The sequence below is a fragment of the Notolepis coatsorum genome, assembly GCF_963971535.1.
Source record: "Notolepis coatsorum genome assembly, chromosome: 9".
In the NCBI taxonomy this organism is placed as follows: Eukaryota; Metazoa; Chordata; class Actinopteri; order Aulopiformes; family Paralepididae; genus Notolepis; species Notolepis coatsorum.
The window spans coordinates 127,529,511-127,554,828 of NC_140173.1; the positions used below are offsets into that span (position 1 = coordinate 127,529,511).

Here is a 25,318-nt window from a genome sequence, read left to right on the forward strand (position 1 = left end):
TGCTTGGGAATAGTCGGGACGCGGATGGCGTGTGCCATGATACATTAAGGGATTATGAAGTGAAGGTTGGGTAGCGGAGGAATTTAGAACAGTGATTAATCTTGAACTATGTGCGCATTCAACTGTTTTATCGCACACCTACCGGCCAATCAGAAAAGAGTATTCACACACAGGCCATGGTATAATCATGTTTAATAACCGGAGGAATAGTTCTCAGGGAAGAGAATAAGAGAGAACATAATCTGCTGACTCTACAGAAGGGAACCATTTAGCTTAGGAGAAAGTGAACACAAACTGCAGGTCATGCACGGTTGTTGTCATGGTGGCGGAGCGGGATTTAAAACAACCTCAGAGAAGTTAAATGTTTGTGTCGTCAATTGAACCAACTTCATCATCGCTTGACGCTGTTTATGATGATAATCTGTGGTGGAGCATCTGGTAAACATGGTGTGATTAGGCTCGAGAGAAGCAGGTCACTGATTAAGTAAATCCAGTGTTAATTAAAGGAACACGCCAACATTATGGGAAATGCGACTCCAGAGTCAGACAAGAAGAAAGATACCAATTTCCTCTCTCTGTGTGTGTTCAGTAGAAAGCTATCCGGCTGCAAGCTAGCCTAGCTTAGCACAAATTAATGGAAGCAGATACGGACCACTAGCCTAGCTTAAAACGATTAATTTGTGCTAAGATAGGCTTGCTTGCAGACAGATAGCTTTCTACTGAACGCACAGAGAAATTGACCTCCATCTTCTTGTCTGACTCTGGAGAAGACAGTAAGCGCATTTTCCATAATGTTAGCATGTTCCTGTGTCAAAGTAAATAACTATAATACATTTAATTTAAATAAAATGTCCATTCTCTGCATACAGGAGTTCTGGTGGGCTGTGATCACATGCTAGCAAGGTCCATATACTGTCGTTCTAGAAATGGGGATTGCTACCACCACATCATCAATGGTCACAGGAGTACAGCAGCATACAAACCTATGAACAGAGGCTACGCTCGACACAACAGTAAGGTAAAGAATCGCTCTAGACCAAGTAAAAACACCAGTGCATCATAAAACCAGAAAATTAGTCATTCAAATGTTTCAACTGCGCTATTTCTGGTCTTTCCGGGGTCGTCTGCTGATCTTATGGCTTTCCCTCCACTTCCTCTCAGCTTATGTACACTAAGGAAGCTTTAATACGCTGCAGAAGTTCAATCAAAGGAAGGCAAAGTCAGTTTCAACAGTGAAGACAGTGCCAGTAAATTCTGCCATTTCACAACACCACCACCACCAACAGCCTAGATGGCTATCTGTTCAGGTGTCTTGAATCGGGTTAGGCATTTACACACCAGGTACCAGCGGTGCATGACTTTACTTGGTTTAGACTGCATCCGAAATAGAAACCAGTGTGCCAGGCCGCTGTCACGTCACGTACACAAAGGATATCTATCAAGAGTCCGTGGGTTCGGCAGCACACCTACAGAACACGGCCACAGTTGGCCCTAGCGAATCTAGCCAAGGGTTTCAACACAGGAACCTATTGAAGCACTTGGCAGAAAGGGTCCCTTCCCCATCCAAAACCCATCCTTTGGGCTGTTTGTCTAAAGAAAATCCCCATTCTCTCATGCTGGTGGGCGGTAATGATTGTTTCGTGGGCAGACAAGCAATGCACGTGGGCTATTGTGATGACCTGGCAAGAATGTCCACAAAAAGGGATAAAGGGACGACTTCACAAGGTTGTCCGTCGAAAACGGAGACAAAAACCCTCGGTTGGACGTCACACAGTGTTAATGTCAACACCGACAATAGAACCCACGCGGCTCCTCCCTCTGATGTTACCACCTCCGCCCCTATGCCGGAAGATGATATAGTGTGTGCGATAGCAGGGGCTGTTATTTACAGTAGCTTGTCTTTTAACATGGGGGGGTAAGCACTGTGACACCGGCTGAGCCGAAGGGAAATTGTTGACAGAGGCAACAGAGCGATCAATTACAGTTGATTCCCACGGGGATTGCATGCGACGCAGTGTGGAGGCAGGTGCACACTGTACATGAGAGGGGGATGAGTGACAGATGGAGAAAGGGAGTATTAGGGGGGTGGGGTGCCATGACAGAACAGGCTAGACAGTTATAGGGGGAGGGGTAGTTCTTACTCGTCCTACTTTCTAGGCTTAAAGTTTCGGCCTCTATACAAATAGATAGAGACAACACCAGACGACATCAATGAAGCACTGATAAAAGGAAATAACAACTGGCTATGCACTGTATTAATGTTTGGGGAATTAATGTTTAATGTTTGGGGAACATTTTTATTATTAACCTATAAGTTATCCTCCTTGACCGGCTCAGGTTTTAAATTTTGTTTACCGATCTCAAACCCTGCCCTATTTTCTTGATCCTCCAATTACAACAGTTGCTTCCCTTGGACAGCGACGGTTGTTATTGGAGGATCAGGAAAAGAGGACAGGGTTTGAGATAGGTCCATTGAAGTGGAAGAACACAATGACATACGTACATGCAAAGCATTCGTCCATAGATTGAAGTTACATGCCCGCCCCTAGGTGAGCGAGAGGTTGAGCCCTTTCTCTCCCTCTCCTCCAAATCACCAAATAGCCAATAGCGAAACACGGTTCAGATAGTAAGTAACTTAAAAAGCTAACGTATAGCGACAGGCAGTTACACAGAATGTCAGTAACTTAAAATACTTTGCGTGCATCGACCCTTCAGTAACTTCAATACTTAAACACAGCTCTGAATGTCAGTAGCTTAACTTAACCAGCACATCAGCCCTGGTTTTGGACAAATGGGAAAACGTGTTACCCTATAAACACAGGCCCAGAATGTCAGGAACATTTTATGACGTTTTCCTACCAGGAGCGTTCATACCGGGGTACCCTGTGTGTCAACGTTGTGTGGAAGTGTGACCGACTTTGATGTCAATCTAATGCTTGTGGGGACGGCTAAGTGTGAGTGAATTACTGAATCGGTGACCGTATGAATGAATTAATAAATTAATGAATGAGTAATCAAAAATAAAAATAAATTTTAAAGGAGAGAGTCACAGATAGACGACAAGAAGAGGAATGCACTCACCGACAGTTCCACAGGAGAAGAGGGTAGTCCCCCTGCTCATGGTGTGGAGCTCAGACTGACGCGAGACAGAGAAACAGAAGAGAGAGAAACATGAGGGTCAAGTGCTCCAGCGTCAGACTGTCACCCTGTTCAGCTCCAAGACATGTCAATACATAACACCAGACTGACTCATGCACTGCAACCGTGAATCTCAGTGAGAAAAGAAACACAACCCATTTGTATTTTCTTTGGGGGGGGGGGGGAGTGTATAAAACTGTTTTGTCTGCCACACACAAGCACATGCACACGCACACGCACACACACACACACACACACACACACACACACACACACACACACACCTATCCCTCTTGAGACAAGAATTGATTGTTCAGTTCCAATAGGGTGGTGTCTACGGGAAGGGGAAACAGTGATGAGATATTACCGGCTCTGAGTCACTTGCGGTCTCACACCATAACAAAACAATGTTGTGTGAAATCCTAGATACGGTTACAGCCTAGAAGGCTACGATTTATTATACAATGGCATGCAAATTTCTTGATTCTGATTGGCTGAAACAGTCAAATAAATAACGGCGTTACTAACGGCGCTACTTTTTTCAGTAACGAGTAATCTAACGGATTACTCTTCCAATCTTAATAACGCCGTTACCGTTACTGCCAAAAAATGCGGCGCGTTACTATGATTGAAGCAGTTTTTTTCATCAGACCAACTAACCAACCATCAGACCAACTAACTAGATCTCTGCGCCGAGAGGCAATACTTTTTTTAACTGTTCTTCCTTGGTTAGTGGGCAGTGCGCGAGACAAGTGCATACATGCTGACGATTGGCTGAGGTTGAGTACAACTTTATGGTAAGCCAATCAGAGGTAGAGTTGGGCAGGTGTTCGAAAGCATGCATAGTCGGACACACAACGAAAAAAACACAAGCGAGTCAGTCAACGAGAGACCACGGTCCGCGGGTCCGTGTACGTTTTGATAATAATCCAAAACAAATCCAACGAACAACACAAGCGAGTCAGTCAACGAGAGACAGGTCCATGAGCGTTTTTTGTTCACTCTTGTGTTTGTTGTGTTGCAGCGCAGGGCACTACAGTAGTGGAGGCTCTACTGCTGACAGCCTTATCAACATAGTGCTGCACTTCCTGGTTTAATAGCACAGTCTTCAGGTGCTCAGAGAGAGAGAGAGAGAACTAGAGAGATACAGAAAGAGAGTGAGACACACACGACACATCTGTTTTTTTTGTTTTATTTGCACTACAAAGAGTGTATATCTGTAGGCCTATGTCTTAATTGTCATGATTAGATTAGATGATTAGATTAGATTCTTATATCTGTATATCTGTATGTTGTGTATGTTATAAATGTCATTATGAATTGAAAATGGGGGATCCTGATGTAAACAAGACTAAAGTCTTTCTCTGGTCTGCATCCCCTTAACACTTTGAGTGCCACGGACGCTTTTTATCGTTAGTTCATGCCGCCAGTTGAATGCCAGCAACGCTATATAGCGTTTGTTTGTCGTATTTTTTTTATTAGCGATTTTAATTCATATTTCATCAATCGAGCCTCACGCTAGTGCTGCAGACTCTCTCTGAGCTCCATTGGGAAAATACCGCCCCCTATCGTCTCTCCCTGTGGTACTGCACCCATTGGATTAGACTGATGGGGGGGGGGGGGGGGGTCCAGTTTCCTCATTTAACGTTTCCGGCGAGGCATCTGAAGAGACCGAAGTGATTGCCGAGGTGCAAAACAACGTGGAATACATATTTACAGTACCCAGCGCTGAATCAATAAACGCGATCGATGTTTGGAATGGCGATCAGGAATTGGAATAATCTTTTTGGAGAACATCTGATCTGAGGTAAGCAATTTATTTTACCAGTCTTGGGGTAATCGGATCTGTTTTCACCTATATATCAGCGTTTGCCCCATGTGTGTGTGTGTGTGTGTGTGTGTGTGTGTGTGTGTGTGCTGATCAGGAAATGAGAGAATATATTTTTCAGCCCGCTTCTCTAGCGTGCATAAGTACACATATACTATCGATAATCTAGCGTTTATTTGAAAACGATTCATAAATAGGCCGAAAAAGTTTTTGTGTATTCCAGAATATTTCAGTAAATGCCGTTTATCACGGAATCTATATATTTTCCTGAAACTTTCAAGAAAACGAGGGCTTTTCAAAATGCTCTAAAACGGAAATGAACCGATTAAAAAAACAATCCGTTTCGACAAATGTTGACTGCAAAAAAGTCATTGATAAGCGACGGGCAGATTAGACACATAGCCATAATTTAAGACATAGATTATGCGTTTAGAGCGCTATCATTGAAGTGGGTGGTGGCATTCAACGATAAATAGTGCACGCCACGCTGGCAATCAAAGTGTTAACAATTGTGTGTATTGAGCTGTACTGTACTGTACCCATTCTGCAATCTGTTAATAAAAAAATTCTATTTTTTCAATGTTAGGACATTTACTGTACATTGGAGGGGGTTGGGTTAGGACATTTACAGGGGCCAGTTTAGAATTGCAGTCTCCCGTAGGTGCTCTTTGAGAGTGGTTTTGAAAGTGGGTAGTGATTCACATTCCTTTACAGCTGTGGGTAGGGCATTCCACATTGATGTGGCATAATTGCGAAACGTGTTTAGTCCCTTGTTTGAGCCGAATCTGGGTTTAACATGGTTTGTGGAGCTCCCTCTGGTGTCTACTAGTGGATCTACTATTGGATCTACTTTCTCTGTGGATGGTTTTGTGAATAAATCTCCATTATGCTTCAATTACTGTGTGTTTATTGTATAGCAATAAGGTTTGGGTGAATTGGGCCATTGTATAAAAGCATTACATCACTTGAAGTCGTGTGTTATACTCATTAGATCACGCCTAGGGGGGTCTAACAACCCTCCACTGCGCGTCGGGCCTAACAACCACCCCTAGGCGTGATCTAATGAGTATAACACACTCCTGCGCGTGATGTAATGCTTAATTAAAACAGACCCAGAAGTTTCACACGAGGACATTCACCCAATTAGCAAACTCCAAATTCCAGGCTTTTATATCATCGACTGCTGAGTGAAGGGGAAATATTATTCCATCAAGGTGAACCAACAGTAAGCCCATACAAATAAAGTTAAGACCTTGATCCCTCTAGAGCTCCCAGCCAAGAGCTACAATAGCATGTATTGTAGAGATGCCAAGACAGAACTCAGAACTTATTAGACTCTGAAGGTCGAGAGCGAGAGAGAGAGAGAGAGAGAGAGAGAGAGAGAGAGAGAGAGAGAGAGAGAGAGAGAGAGATAGAGAGAGAAAGAGACCTGTAGGGTTTATTCATACTGTCCATCTGTCGAAGCCTAAATTGGTCTTCCAGCCAAGCATACTGTAGCTAGACAGCCTAACTGAACACTCACTAACATCACATCTAACTACTGGCTACTTGGTTGCGGTCTGCTGTGCTTACTCACATTGTGCAAGTGTTTGCAGTGATTACAGCTGGCTTCTGTGGCATGTGGTTAATGCAGCCATGTACTGTAATTGCTGACCTATTCCTTTTCACAGATTACTGTTTAACATCTGAGACAGCGTGCCCATCGGTGACAGTGACAATTATCAACCGGCTTTCTGTAAAACCTGAAGGTAGAAGGTCTGTCCTCACCAGCAGTAACTCTCCGTCCGTGGACCTTACATCACTGACACCCTTCTTCTTTTCCAGTGTTTTCGAGAAGATGATCACCATGGTAACATGCAGCTCTGCTCCAGTCCATTCCATTGCTGAAGAAGGCCACAGGCAGCCATTTTAGATGTGGGCGGTGGAAGGCAGTTAGTGTGTTCTGGAGAAATGGACGACCGGCAGGTGACCTCCCATCTGCAGCACGACCCTCAGGTGGTCTGGGATCACGCTTCAGCCAACCCCTGAGAGAGGGAGAGAGAGAGAGGGGGGGGGGGGGGGGGGTAATCAGCATCCAAATATCAAAGTATTTTGCAAGTATGCAGCACATAATGACAGTGTTGTAAAACCAAGAGTGAGTGTAAGATTGCGGAAATAACTTGAGTGTGTGTTCATTCATGCCAGCTCTTATTTAGGACACCACACCAAACCACACCACACCACATTACAGAATAGCACTAGATGGTTCCATAAGGCCTTTTCCACGCCACACTGTGTTTCCAGGCACAGTGTGTGGAGGTCGGAGGATTCCAACTACTGGGTGTGTCTGGCTGGCAAGCAGGCAGGCAGGGCAGAGAGACGGGCCTAAACACAACCCAACCTACAGTCACGTTTGGGTACATAGCCTATAGCAGTGGTTCTTAACCTCATTCAACTTCATTAGCAGTGGTTCTTGACCTCATTCAACTTGATTTCTGGATCAATCTGGAGCTAATCACAGCACCATTTGAGATATTGCATTTAGGGACGTCCCGATCAAATTTGTTTGCTCCCGATCCAATCCCGATCATGAGATTTTTTTTTTTTTTTTTTTATATATCTTTTTCCCCCTCCGTTTTCCTCCGATTTTCTCCCATCCCAATGTTAGTCGTATGCCAATTCCCAGTCCCTTCCTGGTCGCTGCGCACTTATCCCCCACAGTCAGATCATCTGGGAGAGTGGAGGCTACCACGTGCTTCCTCCGACACACGTCCAGCCAATCACCGCTTCTTTTCACCTGGCAGCGCGGATTCTCATCGAGAGGGCGTAGCGTGTGGGAGGATCACACTATCCCCCTCAAGTCCTATCCGCGCTTAGCAGGCGCCCCGACCGAACTGTAGGAGTCGCTGTTTACAACGACCCGGACCCACCCCGCCAGCTTCTCCCACCCTCTAATACAGCCAATTGTATTAGTGCAGACGGCCAGCCAAGCTGGTGACAACCCCGGAGCTGTGAGCTGGATTCGAACAGGCGAATCCAGCTCACAGCTCCGGGGTTGGTGACCCGATCATGTGATTTTGAGTATCTACCGATACCGATCTTTCCCGATCAACAACAAAACATTTATTAAAAAATTAAAAGATTATATATATTTTTTTCTTCCATCCCAATTTCTCACATTACATTCACCCTGAATGTTGACGTTATCCAGGTGAAAAGTTAACTTCATTCAAGCGAGGCATTGCAACCGGAGTAATCTAAAAACTCCGCCTCCAACCTGCTGCTTCATGAGAGCAATGAGAGCAATCATTGGTATTTGTTTATATACAAAGCCCTAATTATATATATCATATCACATATATTATCACAATGTTGCTGGATTGGGACTTTGGACCCTATCTGACTCGCTCAAATGACTGGCTTGTGCTTAAGGTCCTTCAACTTGTTCTGAGCTCGGAAGCTTTTCTGTTGATGCTCCTGAAACATCCTTAAACACACTTTAGAGATCAATACTCTTTTAGCTTTGTTTTTATCATGTACTTTAGGTGATTTCCCCTTGTTTTTATCTTGTTGTGTTACTACTCTTAACTTTTTCTTATTTATTTTAACTGTGTTTACTCGACTGTTCACTGTGCCGCATGTCCATTATTCTGATGATTCTGATGCTCCACATGATCTATAATAATAATGCAGGACCTGTTGCAGAGGTGCGTTGGTCATAGGACGGGGTTGCACTCCGTGCAGGGTAAGATTTGAGCAGAAGCGCGTGCACTGCACGCACACAGGTACAAGTTCACACCTGGGCTACTTTGCATATCAATAGCGCCGGTCGTCAGGTGTGTTAAATACGTTCTCAGATACATTCACACCTAACTTGTGAATGAAATGTGTTACATTCCATTCGTAGAGGCAATTAGGCACTGTCTGTAGTCTGTGCTCAAGCGAGGGGACATTTATGCGCATGCGCGGGAGTGCGCGCGCGCGCCGGGAGCGCGCGTGCACGTGGCGCCTATTAGCGTGCGTGCAACCACAGTTGATATCAGGAACGCACCGCTGATGATCTATAGCATGGCTGTAATAAGTAATATATTTTTTTTTGATCCACTTTTTCTCCCCATTTTTCTATTTTTCTCCCATCCCAATTTCGTATATATATATACAATTCTTCCCTCCCCTGTCTTGAACGTTGCTAGACTATGCCTCCCACAGGTCGGTTGTAGTGAGGATAGAAGCCTTGCATCACGTGTCCCCTCCGGTACACGAGGAGGCAGCCTGTCGCATCTTTTCACCGCAGCAGCTTGAACTCTCAGTGGCGAGGAGTAACGAGTGGGAGGCTCACGCTGCCCCGTCACTTCCTGCTTCCGTCGCACCGGCGTCACCAAACCGACCTGTAGGAGTTGCTGTCCACAATGTCAAATCTCCACCCACCGGCTTTCCCACCTTCTAACACTTGCCAATTGTGTTAGTATGAACGACCGGCCAGCCGGTAGCAACGCCGAGAGCTGGGCTCGAACCCAGCGTCTCCTGCGTTAGAGGTGAGCGCCTTGCCCACTGCGCCAATCAGCCGCCCTAATAAGTAATATATTAAACATTAAATAATTATATTAAGGAGTGACATATGCATACCTAGATACTATCTTGTTATTACATTACAGAAAACAATTAGGCTGTCATCAGTCCCCTGCTATCAACATTTCCATGTTACCTAGGATGGCATATTTTATATAATCACAAACCATGGAATCTATCCTCTCATTTAAAAATATGTGCTGTGGTTGTGAGCAAACAAAGTCAGGCTATAGGGAGGTGTAGTCTGACGTCACTTTGGACCGCCCGCGAGGTCCACCCGTATAGGGATTTATCATCGGCTATTGTAACAATTCTGCCTCATGAACATTGAAAAGCTTTCCATTTTTGCACAAAATGAGTTCCCTTCTATCACTAACATTATTGTTTAAGTTTTGTTGTAACAACTGTAACAATGACAATAAAGATCTATTCTACTCTATTCTTAAGCATTTTTGGTTGAAATAAAATTATGCGATTTTTTTTACCATTAATTGCGAATATTTTCAGTAATTTTTTTATTTATTTTTTTACTTTATTTTGTAGCGTTTATCGCTTTTCTGGTCAAGCATGACCGACAGTTGTAGAGTTAAACGGGAGGGAGAACAGGGGAAGACATTCGGCAAATGACGGCGGGCCCGGGAATCGAACTCGGAGTCAACCAGAACCGTGACGCAGCACGGCTCCTCCCGACGCAGAAATAGCGCCGAGATACGTGGTGAGCTACTGGAGCTCCCCTTTTCAGTAATTTCTTATTTTCAAAACTACCCCGTGTGCAGTGTTGAGTACCATGGAACTCCACACATGCAATGCTGCCCCCAAAATGAAAGGATGGTTTTATTTATAGGTTGAATTTATCAGCTAGGCAATGGAAAGATGCTGGTGTTTTCCACCATCCATATTTCTCTCACTGCCTAATGTAGCCGGTTCAACGCTGAACCTGCCACTACTTCGACCGTGCCTTGAGTGGGAGTCGAACCCCGGGCGTCCGCACCGGGGCCAGCATCGCAAACCGCTGCGCCAAGAAAGGAATTCCCTTCTAAGCGCTCAGTTTGGATGCCTCTGGGGAGTGAGTTTTACACTATCGCGGCACATATCCGTTACACTAACACAAAGGAAACCCACTAGTTCCTTAATATGAGTTGCCCACAGGACTGCTAAAAGTACTTCTTTATCCTCTTTAAATAATGAAAGACTGACAAGCGGTCAGGTACAGCCGGATCTGACCTTCAGAAGGGAATCCATGCACGGTGGAATGTAACAAAAAGCTTTGTTAACATGTGTTTAACTTTTAACACAGGCTGGGCTGTGTTAGCTAACCCTGGACATGACTACAGATGTGGCTAAAAGACACCACCAGGAAAAAGATAAAGACGAGGGGGGGGGGGGGTTCCACTGTGGTTTCCCTCCCCCCATTGTAGTCAACCATCAAGGATCAAACTAGAAGCATTACAGCCAAACAGTACTGTGTAGACGCAGAATCATCATTTCATTCTTATACTGTTACAACCAACAAAAGGTAAATGTTTTAACTTAATCCTGGAGAAAATGTGTTTTAAATTGTAATCTTTACTCGTTTCCACTACTACAGTAGGGAAGAGCGGGTACGCTTTTGGGACAGGGGGACGTTTTAGCTCGTTAGAAAAGCAGCTATGCCTACAGTATGCCATTCACCATGCTCACACTCAGTCACACACTATCTTCACTTTCAACCTCAGAGTGGAGACCTTATGACTATTCCTCACATTTAATCACAGTTTTGAAATCAACAGTGTGTAAGTAAATGTTTGACTCTTTTGTTATTTATCTTCTACCATACTGTTTTTAGTTATGCCACATACAAACTACATACTGTTGGAAAGCACATGTTCTGGCCTTTCGGTTGATGCTAGTGTTAGCTGTGTGAGTATTTGTTGGTAGCTAGCAACACAGAAGTCCAAAGTGTGTCTGCCTGGGACAGTTGAGAAGAAGAAAAAACTCAATAGCCTTCATAAACCTATAACCTATAAAATCATAACAGCATTGAGCTGATACAGTGCTACTGAAATTAAGACTCAGAAGACAGCCAAATTCCATATCTCAGTAATTTATGAAAATATAATAATTTTACAAATGTTTTTTTTTTCTAAAAGAAATGTGTGAATAAGTGATATTGTGAATATTAGGTGTTTTTTGTGCAAGGAACAAAGTGTCCCAACCAACCGTACCCGCTATCCACACTGTCACTGGAAGGCGGAATCTTGGGGAAATGCACTCCTTGTGCGTTTAACAGAATTGTGCTTTTCAAGTTTGGGCTGGGCTCTAAAAAAAACTTGTCAGCAGATACCTGTATCTGTTCAGGGATCAGATTATTTTCAGTGCTGTTCACTTCAAATAGCCTGTGAGTGATGGATGGCTATTTTGTGTCAATACAAACGTGTCCCAAGCATACCCACTCTCCCCTACCCATAAAGCCTCTTCAATCTTCGACCAATCGCAAGAGCACAATTACTTTGACATTCGTATCCCTCGTCATTCTTGTTGTTTATTGCAGCATTCGCCGCCATCGTTGTTTTCATTGAAGCCACGAATCAAACGTAACATGAAAACTACACGTAAAAAAAATAATAAAAAATAAGTCAGGTAATCATCGGTATATAAGGCCAGTAGTGTAGTATGTCTGTTGTTTTGACTATTCTGGTTTCATAATGTCGTCCTCTCAGCTCCACAGCGTTCGCTCGAGACTGGTCTTCAGATGCAATTGACCCTTTCCTGGACAGATGTCGTTTTTGCATTAGGTGTACACTTCAGTCTTGCACCCATGGCTTTTCTCTCGTTTTTCCTAAAATGTAAAAAACGCAGATCTCATTTAATTACGCTCAGCTCGGCTCCCGTCAAATGTCAGACCAAATAAATAAGTGGAACCATATAAACCCCTACCATGAGAAACTCCTGTGGTAAAAGACCATATAGCGGGTCTTAGAACAATCACGTCACTCCCCACGTCTATATGGAGCTTTCATCACAGACTGACTGGCTGGCTGCACTCACACAGATGGTAAAACATATGCAGTAGATACAGCATGTGTACACAGACAAAATACAAAGAGTTCTTCACCCTTCTTCAGATAATACTGGTTAACATCATCACCTAGAGCCGTCTATTCTACACAGGCTCTTTCTCTCTCTAGAAACTAAGTCAGTCCATTCAAACCACAGGAAAGCACCATATAAACAACAGCCAACCTCAGCAACAGTCAATGTGATCCTCAGCTCAGGCAGAGCGGAGCAGGAATAGCAACAGTGACCTTGGGTTTGGGGTTGTCCCCTTCATTAGCCAACCACCAAACACGCTTCACAGCAGCCAATTAGAGAGTAGTAGCATGGCTCAGGTCCTCCAATCAACTGCAGGCTAATGACAGCTTTCTGCTGTGGGGGGAACACACGAGGCTAATGGGACTGCCAGGACCGCTAGGTTATCCAGTCACTGCCAGAATGTACTTTAAAGTCAAGTAAACAGTTGTACAACTTTAACACGGTTGAAGGCACGGTGAAGGGTGAAAGAGCGCAAGGCAAGTGTGTAATGTGGAGAGATGCACTGATACCGGTACTAGTATTGGACATCTGGCAGAGATAACAGGCTACATAACAGAGAATTGGTATCGGAGATATCTCCCCCAATTAATACTAACATTTGATGCCAAGAGCCATGTGAAATCAAAACCAAAATGGCTAAAGAAAGCGCTCTTCAAGTTCTGACTAGCTTAGCCCAGCCGTATCCTGTTACCTCACCCTCCCTCCTTCCTGAATCACCCCTCCTCTTCTCTCATCCTCTCGTCCGTTCTTTCCCCTCTTCTTCTTCTTCTCCCCATCCCCTCGACCCACCTCTCCTCTCCTCTCCAGCCCCATGACTGCACGGTGCCTCCTAATGTTCCGTGAGGTCTAGCTCAAAGCCCACTGCCAGCATATGACTCCCATTATCTCCATTTATCCCTGAGAGTCAGTGGAGCACGACTGGGCCTCTGCAGGCGAGAGAGAGGGACTGGTACTGCTGAGGAGGCTGGAGAAGGGAATGTTCTTTGTGATCAGTTTAGCAGATTACTTCCCTTGCGTGAGTGTGTGAGTGAGTGAGTGGTAGGTGGGAGTCATATGTAAAGGTTGTTCTGTGAAGTGTATTCTTTGATTGATGGGAGTTTCCACGTGTGACATGTTACATCGGGGCCATAATGTGGGTTTGTGTGCGCAACGTGCTTTTATGCCTGCATTTGTGTGTGTAGTGACTGTGTGTGTGTGTGTCTGTCTCTGTGTGTTCGCAGCAAGTAGGGTCATGGGAGAGGGCAAACAGAGTGCGAAATCAGCCATGAAGCCATGCTTAGCTATTAGCTAATGATGGCGCTCCTTGTGATGGAGAAACAGGAGCCTAATGGAGAGAAGCACTGAGAAGTACTTCTGTGAGTGCGCCAGACTGCCGACTAAAATATTCCACTGCTTGCTATCTCCTTCCTGGCTGCCGCTCACAACTCTTTATCGTTTAAAAGCACAGACAAACATTTCCAGTGATTTGAAACGAGGACCGTGTAGATTCAACCACTAAATCACGTGTTTATTATTATCCCATGTAATGGACCTATTTCAAGCCCCACCCTCTTTTCTTGATCCTCCAATCACAACTGTTGCTTCCCTCGGACAAATCTAACTTGTTCTGTCTAAATGTTTAATGCAAATGAGCGATTTGCAGTGTCAAATTTCCCTCGGGATAATACAAGTATTTCTATTCTATTTCTTCTTGGCGTATTTTGAAATGGTAAAAACCACAGCATTCAATGAAAAATGGAGCAGCATCTTTAACCACGGCCATATACTTTATTTGTTTATTTGTTGTTTGTTTGCCTTGCCTGCGAGAATTATCCTATTCAAATGTGGTCTCTGTAATTCTGTGGTTGCTATATCACGTTTCATTATAGAGAACCCCAACTTCCATACACATTAAAGGAAATATTTCTGCACTTGATGGAAGTACTCGATGACTTATAATTTAATTTGGGCCCTATAAATCTATGTTGGGGTGGGGAAAGAAAATCTGAACGTGATCCAGTTCCATAGGGGACTTCTACTTTAAATGGTAATCCCCAGCAGACTGTGTTGGTTTGTGTGAGCCGGGACGCAGACAGCAGGCCCCTTGGTTCACAATGGCTGGTGGCTGAGGAGGGCACCCAAAAGGGCAACTAAGATAATATGGCTTCTTGCCCAGGCTGAGATCTGTGCAGGCTGATTAACGGTCACCTCTGTAGGGCCCCCTGAGGCCCTATGGCAGGGTGTTTGGTGTCCATCACCAATTGGCTGTGCTTACGGAATACTTGCGCAGAGTGCCGTCTGGTGTCTCGGGCTTTTGATCAGTGACCTGAACTGAACAGAGTCATCTCGTTTGATGCTGATGGAATCAACAGGCCTAAACAAACAGAGGAACGGGGCTGATGCGTGGGATAATAAGTCCTACATCAGAGATCCTCATGTGTTCACACATAACTGTATCATATTGATCAAGCTTGACGAATAAAGAGATTTCTCTGTATTTTAAACTCGATTATTTGTCTCATACTTGAATTGTGTGTGTGATAATTTTGCGCTTCAAATGATCTTTGCCACAACTCTGTTCTAATATGCCTAATAGTCCAATAAATGGATCATGCTTTGATTGGAATTTCAAATCCAGCTTTTAAGTCACTCACATATTTGCTGTTTTATAAACAGGGTTATCCCTAATAATCTTTTTTGTGTTAACAGAAGTGAAAAGTTAATTTGGAAAATGATTGTAAATATGCATGTTATGATCAGTGTAACTGTTAAAACATTTTAAACAGACAATGATTGACCCTATTATACTATTCAGGTTACTATCTCACTGGGAGACAAATATCTGTCAATTCAGTTAAAGGACAGTAACACTCATCGTCACATGTTGGATTTTGCCTCAGTGGGTGAGATAAAAATGTTCTATTTCTATTATATTTATTAGGACCTCTCTTTTAGCACAAGGGCGACTCTTCCAAGCGTCCTGAAAGTGCTTTCTCATGTGAAAATCTGTGGTCTGGTTTTGTCATTTCAGGGTTAACACCCAGCCACCCCTCTCTCTCTCTCTCTCTCTCTCTCTCTCTCTCTCTCTCTCTTTCTCTCTCTCTCTCTCTCTCATACTGAGGCCGTGGTCGTAAAAATGGTCCTGCAGAGGTCAAGGCATACCAAGGGACCCTCTGGCCATCACCCCGGCACCCAGTGGCTGGACACTTTGTCCAAAAACAACATGCCATCATGCAACTGGATCTTCAGAAGCGTATAAACAATGAAGTCTTATTCAGTCAAACTTTATGCTTCGTCAGCGGTCGGGGCTCTGGCCTCCTCTGCGGATTCCCCGGGACGTTTCTCTAACGACAGCGACCGCGAACCTTTGCACAAATACACCCGACGCTTTATCTCTCGTCTTGATGAGCCGTTTTAAAAAGATCACTCGCCTCTCCTCCTCGTTGAAAAGGCGAGCAGTCGCCTGTGACAACGTCGCATGAAAAGGAGCCAGCAGGGCAGATAAAACCGAGAGAACGTCAAACACACCTTTCTCTAAGAAACGACACCATACCCAAAGCCGACGGTATTCGTATCGATGACGACGCCTTGGTTAGCATTGGTGAATCATTTGTTTCATACGTGCACACTTCCCTCTTCTCTACAGTGTGTATCCGCACGGCCCTGCTTCCCTTGTGTTCACATGCTGCTGCTCTTAGTGAGTGTGTGGGTGACTGATTAGATGACCTCAACATGTGATGAGAACGAAAAACCCAAAGGAAATTCACAGGGGCCTCGTCAAGACAACTTGACTTTGGACACATGACACCGCCGCCCGCCACCTACTCCCTCTTCCACAGAAAGGAGGAACATGGTTGAATGGCCCGGGACATTATCCCACTGACGTCATGATTTCACATCCACATTTGATTCCGCAGTTCAAGCAGATGGGTCCAGTCAGTGAGTAATGCTCTGCCCGAGGAGAGCTGAGGTTAAGGGAACACGCCAACATTTGGGGAAATTAGCTAACAATGAATGGAAGCGGACAGCGCCGGTTAGCCTTCGGGAGAGGTGTTAGTTGGACAATGCCTAGGCTAACCGGCACTGTCCGCTTCCATTCATTGTGCTAAGCTAGGCTAACGTGCAGCCAGATAGCTTTCTACTGAACGCACAGACAGTAGACATTTCCCAAAATGTTGCCGTGTTCCTTTAAGATACAATGTCGTTCCTTCAAATATGATGGACTTAAGATAAGCCTATTTAAACCAACATCTCTGCAGTCGTGATAGACGAACTGTCTGAGTGATATACAATTTGTAGTCAAATATTCACACTGCCAAGCATCACAGACGGTACGCAGATTGGCGTTTCCTAGCTATTCCGTAGGGGCAATCATTTTTCTAGATTACCTCATAACAGCCGTGGTAAAGCTGTAGTGTTTTCCTATGCATTCAATGGGTAGCCATGGCAACCGTGTACGTAACATGGGAGGATAATGATGACAGCTAGTTGGCTAGTGATATGGGAAAAAGACTGACATATGACCAGGCCATAATAAAGACACCCTACATAATGTCTAGATGGCTCATCCTTATCAGTTGGATGCACAAGTAAACTGGACTGAATGGAGATTTTTTTTACTTCAGACCATACTAACGCTTATTTGGGATCAGCGCTCTCTATGCTCAAATCGTAGCCAACTATAGTCTTTTATAAGTCAACTGTAGCGGGATCAGGTGTTTCAATTAGAATATATAGGGAGGCATGGGGCCTCTTGCCCCCTGGAGTGACCCTTGCATGCCAAGACTCTCCATTCATCAGGTGCCCCACTAATTACCCCCCCCCCCCCCCCCCTTTCCTTTCCGCCTGTGGTTTCTCCCATTACCCATGAGCGCCTGTTCTGTTCTGTGCACACTAACCAGAGCTCTAATCCATCAGGGATAGATTACATGAGAAGCTGCAGACATGGCCGGGGCAGTAATCCCCCTCGCGCAGCTCCATCAGAGGGACCACTCCTATAGCGTGTAAATAAGTGACGCTATAGAGACTGTCACTCCCAATCCTCCGCCGGTGGATCAAGTGGCCCTGCCCTCCGAGGAAGTGACATAATATTTCACTTTTGATATTGAGGGGTGTGTGGGGGTGAAAGGGGAGGTGGTGGCGCAGGCTAGACGACTATACGCAACATTCCATAGGATTATTCATTCGTTCATGAGAAAGATAAACCTAGAGGTGAGCTTTTTTTACCCATAGCCTACCTACACACCCATCTTTCACATTTAGTGTATCTGGAGGGCCTATGCTGATTTATTTTGCACATAATCTCACACATTGAGGACATTGAATCCTTGTGTTGTGTTAATTACAGCTCAATGAACGGATAAGCTGTACCTATAAAACAAGATATTGCTATCTTTTCCATCTACATCATTTCATGTTGTAATTAACGCAACACAAGGATGCAATGTCCCAGATGACATCACTGGTGGCCACATTCAAACTCATTTACTCTCAATAACTGTCAAACTAAATGAATGTGTGCAAAACTGTTTCGTTTTTGGATGTGTGGGATTATGTGCAAAATATATCACACTTTCTTTCTTTTTTGCAACGTGAATTTAAATAGATAATTCGACACGGCAGCATGACAGTAATCAGCTATGAATCCTTCCGCCCCTGGCCCGGTTTTGAGCTTAATGACCTGCAGATGTATAAAACATGTATCCACGACACACGCCCAGTTATTATTAATAAGAACCAATGAAAACACGCAGGCCAGACGTTATGACAAAACGTCAATGACGATATGGGCTCTGAGCCCACAACTAGCCCGGTCCTCAAGGTCTTGGCTTGGCCAGGTCGGGCCAGTTGCAGATGATTTATGTCTAACTTGACACATTAAAAAACATTGAGCCTGTTGCCTGTGTGACATAGAGCCGGGATGTCACTGGACCAGGCACTAGACTAGAGATCAACAGGGGAGTTAACCTGACGGTGATTCAGGCAGGAGCTACGCGGTGTCGTCATGAAAGGGCCTCGTTGGGAGAGACAAACGCTGTAGCTGAGGAAAACAAACTAGAAGAATGCCAACCATTGTTGTTCATAACAGGAATCCTATGATACGTGACAATAGAAGACAAAACCATGAGGTCACTCTGTCCTATGGGGATTTCACAGTGGGGGTGAATCCTGAGACACACACACACATCTGAAAAACATCACCTTTGCATGCAAGACAGACAGAAAGCACTAGTCTGACGGAGGGTAGGTGGACTAACAAATATATGCATAGTGAAAGACGTTTTTTTTTTTTTCTCTGGTGGACATAAAAACAGGGCCCTGAGGGTACAGTGGCACTCCCTTGAGAGGGAAGAGTGAGAGAACAACACTGAGAACTGGTTCCCCTTTTGGTCGTGTTGATTCCCTGCTTATCATCACCACATAGACACTGTCGATATATTCCTCCTGGCGAGAGACTTTGGACATTACAGTTTGAAGCTATATTCCTGTAACATAGGCTATAGGCTATAGGCTAAGGGCTGTTTCTACAGTTTATTCCACTGAAAACAGAATTATGATGGAAAATGTTGAATAAAGAAAACAAGGAATCTGGAGAGATAATAAAAAGTATTCTCTTGTTTTATTTTATAATTTAATCTTGGACCACGCTTAAAGAAACATGCCAACATTATGGGAAATATGCGTACCGTCTTCTCCAGAGTCAGACAAGAGGATAGATAACAATTTCCTCTCTGTGCGCAGTAGAAAGCTATCTGGCTGCAAGCTAGACTAGCAAATTAATGGAAGCGGATACGGACCAGCTAGCCTAGTTGTTGGCCAAAAACACCTCTCCCTGAGTTTTAAGCTAGGCTAGTGGCTCGTATCTGCTTGTATTCACTTGTGCTAAGCTAGGCTAGCTTGCAGCCGGATAGCTTTCTACTGAATGCACAGAGAGGGAACTGGTATCCATATTCTTGTCTGACGACTATGCTTGCACCTCATGGTACCAAAGCACCTCAAAGGCGCTAAAAACAAAATTACAAACATCTCAAAACAAACTGGTCAGACTACTGCTTGACCTTACTCCTAGAACCCACCTCACCCCTGCCCACTTTGACAACCTAGGATGGCTTAGAGTAGACGACAGAGTACAACAACTTGCAATGGGCCTGGTCTACAAGATACACTACACGACCAAGGTACCCATGTACATGTCAAAATACTTCCCAAAGGTCAGTGAATACCACGATCACAACACCAGAGGGAGCTCCACAAATCATGTTAAACCCAGATTCGGCTCATATAAGGGACTAAACACGTTTCGCAATTATGCCACATCAATGTGGAACGCCCTACCCAAAGCTGTAAAGGAATGTGGATCACTACCCACTTTCAAAACCTCTCTCAAGGGACACCTACGGGAGACTGCAATTCAACACTGGCCCCTGTAAATATCCTAACCCAACCCCCTCCAATGTACAGTCATTTACCTAGTATGGTTTTGTCAATAGTTCAATGTACATTTGTGTTTGTTTGTACAGTGTCTCCTCCCCCCCCCCCTCAATGTACAGTGTTACTTGTTTATACAGTGTGCCCCCCGGCCCCCCCCCCCCCAACCACCTCCAATGTAAATTACCCAGTATGGTTGTCAATATCCCAATGTACCCAACCCCCCCCACCCAACCTCCTCCAATGTACAGTTTCTACGTCAAATGTATATACTCCCTTTTCTTGACTCCTTCTGTATCACAAACAGTACTGTATTTGCAAATCTGGTATGTCATAAATGTATAGATGTAGCAGTACTGACTATCTGTATGTCATGTATGTCATATATGTCTATATGAATTGAAAATGGGGGACCCTGATGGAAACAAGACAAACGTCTTTCTCAGGTCTGCATCCCCTTAACAATTGTATGTATTGAGCCGTACTGTATTGTACCCATTCTGCAATCTGTTAAATAAAGTTTTCATTCATTCATTCATTCACCCCGGAGAAGACTGTAAGCACATTTCCCATAATGTTGGCGTGTTCCTTCAATCCATGCCTAAGGAACTGACCCTGGGGTTATCCCATCCTATCATTAGAGACGAGGGAGGAATATCACTTAATAACTAGTGGGATCTGTCAAGAGGCGTCTAAAAATGGCCGCCCCCCTCCTCAACCCACAATGCTCTTCAAGAAGAGTCTGGCGGCTGAGTTGGGTTGGGGAGGGTTTCTCTGGTGTCTGTGTGAGAAAAACCTCTTTTCTTCTCTCTTCACCCGCAGGGTCTTCGCTTTGTGGGCGTTGAGACATCAAGACTTACAAATGCATCACGATAATGAGGAAGCAATATACTGGGGGGGAGAATAAAAAAGCATCGGGACAAACACACCAACAACATTTAATCGCAAGGCTATTATGTGTTATGAACTCTCTCCCGGCCGTATGGCTTCAAGCTGAGGTTTGGCCCGGAGTGAGACGGCAGTAGTCATGACTGGAGGTCACAGAGGAGAAGGGGAAGCTGGTGAAATGAATAGCGAGCAGCTAAGAGGCACAGACAGGCATGGCTAACAATCCTTTTTTCTGGTAGCTTTGCATAATGCCTTGGGCCAATGAACCGGTGAGGGGAAAGAAAGAGAGAGGGGGGAGAGAGGGAGAGAGAGAGAGAGATGCCCAGGAATGAAGATAGCTAGACAGATCAGCCAAAATGGAAAGAGAAACGAGGGAAAGAGACGAAAATCTGAGAAAAAAAAGAGAGAAAGTGACTCGGGGGGAGGTTGGCAGCATGTGTCTCTGTGTTTGGAGTGAGTTATACGGACAGAGAGAGAATGGCCCTAGTGCCTCGTGCAGAGCAGAATGGAGCCCTAATAGGGCCTTTCGCCTGCAACACAAAGGCCTTGCAAATGTGTGCGTCTTAAGCACACACAGGAGTATAGAGTGATCCCCCTTAAAAACCAACTGGCCTTAATTGCTTCCATAAATTATGGCTATCCCATGTCCAAACAACTCCCTCTTGTTGTCATCTGGGAATCTATCTGGAACTAACCTGTCCAACTTGACTATAGCCTTGAGATGGAGCAATTACCACGTATCATGTTCTACTGTGATAAAGAAAAAGAATGAAAATGAAACGACAGCGGGCTGCTTATTATCAGTGACCTCGGGGAGAGAGAGGTGTGTGAGATTGTATTTGTGATGCTCGACAGATTTCCGCCGTGCTCGGCAGATTTGAGAAACCTGTTTTAATCAGAAAGAATCACCCAGTGTTGACACATTTCCAGGTATAAACACACTCACTGCACCAGTGGCTTATTTTATAAAACCGTATTAGACACACCAGTCATGATCCTTCCTTCCATACAGCTTCTTTTACCATCACCCTCAGAAAGCCAGAACCAAGCTTCTTTCAGGGGCTGAACAATCGTCCCATAGAGTGTCTGAGGCACCCATAGGTTACCCTTATCAACATCCCCTTTGTAATTAGACGCTAGAGCTGATCATCCGATTAAATCTCGGGCCGACTCGCCACTCCACTTGCAAGCTGAACTTCGGCTACACTTCACGTTTGCTAATGAACGAACGCATTCATTTATGATGTCCAAGATGAAACAACTCCCATGGATAACCAGAGGTTTATCATTTTGCCTAAAGTGCAGAGAAGCAATCACTCTCAAACCACTCGAAACTCCACCCTCATGCACCGACCTCTGGTCAGGTATGCAGATAACTTTTCAACAACCGCAGCCTGGCCTATATCTCTGCTCAGAATACACAAATGAAAATGAGAAACAAAGTGACTCATTGTTGGACTGCTTAAGGGTGAAAAACTATCCCCTGCAATGCCACAAAGGAGAGAAGCGTGATGTTAATGACAGAAACCGGGGCGGTTCATCGAGATGAAAAGCCCAAAATATGTTGTACTAGATCGGTGAGGGATATCCAGCCCCAAATACTTGTGTGTGAGCGTGCATACAGGGGGGTAGGCCTTTACTCCACTCACAGGACGCCACAAGCAGCCTCCAATCTCTTCACACAGGCTGTGGTAAGTAGTCATGTGTCTATGAGAGGAGATAAGAAAACCACACTGCCCTCCATCTCTCACAGTTCAGAACAGCCAAGTATCTATCTACAAGCAGTGTTAGGGAGTAGTTAACTGTACGTAGTTCAATTACTAGTTTAACTACATTTCGCAGTAGCTGGGTGGTAGTTTAACTACATTCAAATCTCATTAGCTTCTTCGGTAGTGAACTACTTTGGGTCATGTAGTTTAGGTAGTTAACTACTTTGGGTCATGTAGTTTAGGTAGTTAACTACTTTGGGTCATGTAGTTTAGGAAGTTACTTTACAAACAACATATTTCTCCAGAAATGTTGCATTTTCCTGATTCCACCTCAACAACTGCTCCCCGTCCCCTCCTTAAAAGGAACATTATGGGGGGCGGCTACGTGGCGTAGTGGGCAAGGCGCTCGCCACGAATACTGGAGACGCTGGGCTCGCCTGTTCGAGCCCAGCGCTCCACATTGCTTTCAGTTTAGCTGGTCGTCCGTACTAATACACATTGGCCGTATTAGGGGGTGGGAAACTGATGGGTGGGGATCGGGCGTTGTGGACAGCGACTCCTACAGGTCGGTTGGTGCGCCTGCGCAGTAGAATCAGGAAGTGTCGGGGGCAGCGTGAGCCTCCCACGCGTTACTCCTCGCCACTGAGAGATCGAGCTGCGCAGGTGAAAAGATGCGACTGCTGTTACCTCAAGTACCGGAGGGGACTTGTGCTATGTATGACTTAGTCCACATTGCAGCCGGCTTGTGGGAGGCAAGAAACAGCGTTCGTGACAGGGGAGGGTTGAATTGGATGATACGAAATTGGGATGGGAGAAAATATAGAAAATGGGAGAAAAAGTGGATAAAAAATAAAAATAAAAAAAACACATCCTCTGGGTATGCTTAAGTGTGGGTTTTTTTACCTGCACCTCGACCCTAGATCAAAGTGTCAGTTGCTGCTTGTGAGTGAGATTCTATACACTTAAGAGTGTGATACTTTTCTGCAATGTAGTTGAACTACTTATTCAAAGTAGTACATTTGGCAAACACAATTCTTTTTTTTTAGAGTAGTTAAGTTAGTTTAGAATAAATTATTTTCATTGTGAAGTAGTTTGTAAACTACAGTTTTAGAGTAGTTTGCCAACACTGTTTACAAGCACACACAAAGGAGAAAGGTATTCCTTTAATGAATATTGTGGTGAGAGAAGGAAGGGTGAGTGTAATGTCCCTTTAGAGGTCCTGCAACAGGTTTTTTTTCAGTGGCGAAGCACAGCACAACACACAAAGCAAATGATCTCTTCTCCACTTTTCTTAAATGCTGTCTACTTCTGTATAGACGGGGTCTGTAGTGTACAGAACATACATTATTATATTATTCCATATTATGACTAACAGGCAAACTTGCAGGCAGTAACCCATTCCTGCGTAATAACGTAGTAACACTGCTGTAGTAGAAGACATTCACAAGTACTGTAGTACAACAACACCCCTGAACTTTTATTGTGCCAACTGTTTTATTGGCCACAGCTGAGCTTGAATGAGTCAAGGCTATGCGACTGAAAGTTAAAGGCAGAGAGGACAACATCAAAACTCATGTTTGATGTTTGTGTAATATTAGGCAACTCTCCCCTATCTGTGTTGCAAATCTGAAACACAAAGATAACAATGTTGTCTTACGTTGCAAAACAAACGCAGTTCGCAGAGAAAGAAAAGTACAATGAATGGAACAATGTTATTATTAAAGAAACTATGAATAGTCGAAACGAATTGTGCTATTATTAATAATTATTAACACAATCATAAAGTTATCTGAATGGATCATGCCCCACTACCTGGCCAGCAGAGAATCTTTCGAAGTTAAGTCATCTTCGATTTCTGCAACAAAGGACCAGGAAAAACCTGAGGGTTGTCACGCGTAGTGCCCTCAGTCCGGCGCTGTCAGCAAGCAACTGAGCGACTGTCTGCATGGAACTAAAGCCCGGCTGCTGCTTCAACAGTGTAACAATCCGCGTGCGGCCAAACCATTTCAAGGGGGGGGGGGGGGTACGAAAAGTGGGGGTTTGCGTGCGACACGCTCTTCTTCAACAAGAGAGCCATGGCTGTGACAGCAAATGTGAATGTCAACATTGCATTTTTATTCGTATTCCTTAAAATGGCAAAGCCAATATTTTAAACATATGATTCTGTTTACAAACCATGCCCCCCCCCCCAATTTCTCCGAATTGGTACGAACCACTAGTGTCCTCCCTCACAAGCTGTTCAGCGTTTACTACTGTGTAGTAGTAGTAGCACACCACGCATGAATGAATGAATGAATGAAAACTTTATTAACAGATTGCAGAATGGGTACAGTACAGTACAGCTCAATACATACAATTGTTAAGGGGATGCAGACCAGAGAAAGACTTTCGTCTTGTTTACATCAGGGTCCCCCATTTTCAATTCATCGTAACATGACATACATGACATACAGATAGACAGTACTGCTACATCTATACATTTATGACATACCAGATTTGCAATTACAGTACTGTTTGTGATACAAAAAGAGTCCAGAAAGAAAAGAAAGAGTATATACATTAGGCGTAGAAACTGTACATTGGATTGGGTAGGTGGGGGTGGGGGGGGACTGTACATTGGAGGTGGTTGGGTGGGTGGGGGGGGGTTGGGTAGGAGTGGGGGGGGGGGGGGGTTGGGTAGGAGGGGTGGGTGGGGGACACTGTACAACAGTACAAACAACACTGTACA

The 25,318-nt window shown here is 44.5% G+C and overlaps 1 protein-coding gene across 1 annotated transcript in view; it reads right to left on the reverse strand.

The window, feature by feature from the left end:
* Window positions 1-24,536, reverse strand: part of LOC311234749 (uncharacterized protein) — a gene marked incomplete at its 3' end in the record, with an annotated part of 97,169 nt that extends 72,633 nt beyond the window's left edge. The window contains 3 exon segments of the mRNA XM_084321992.1: window positions 3,082-3,136; window positions 6,734-6,990; window positions 24,403-24,536. Of these exon segments, the coding sequence (XP_084178118.1) occupies window positions 3,082-3,136; window positions 6,734-6,847 (169 nt within the window). The 5' untranslated portion in view covers window positions 6,848-6,990; window positions 24,403-24,536.
* Window positions 24,537-25,318: the final 782 nt, after the last annotated feature.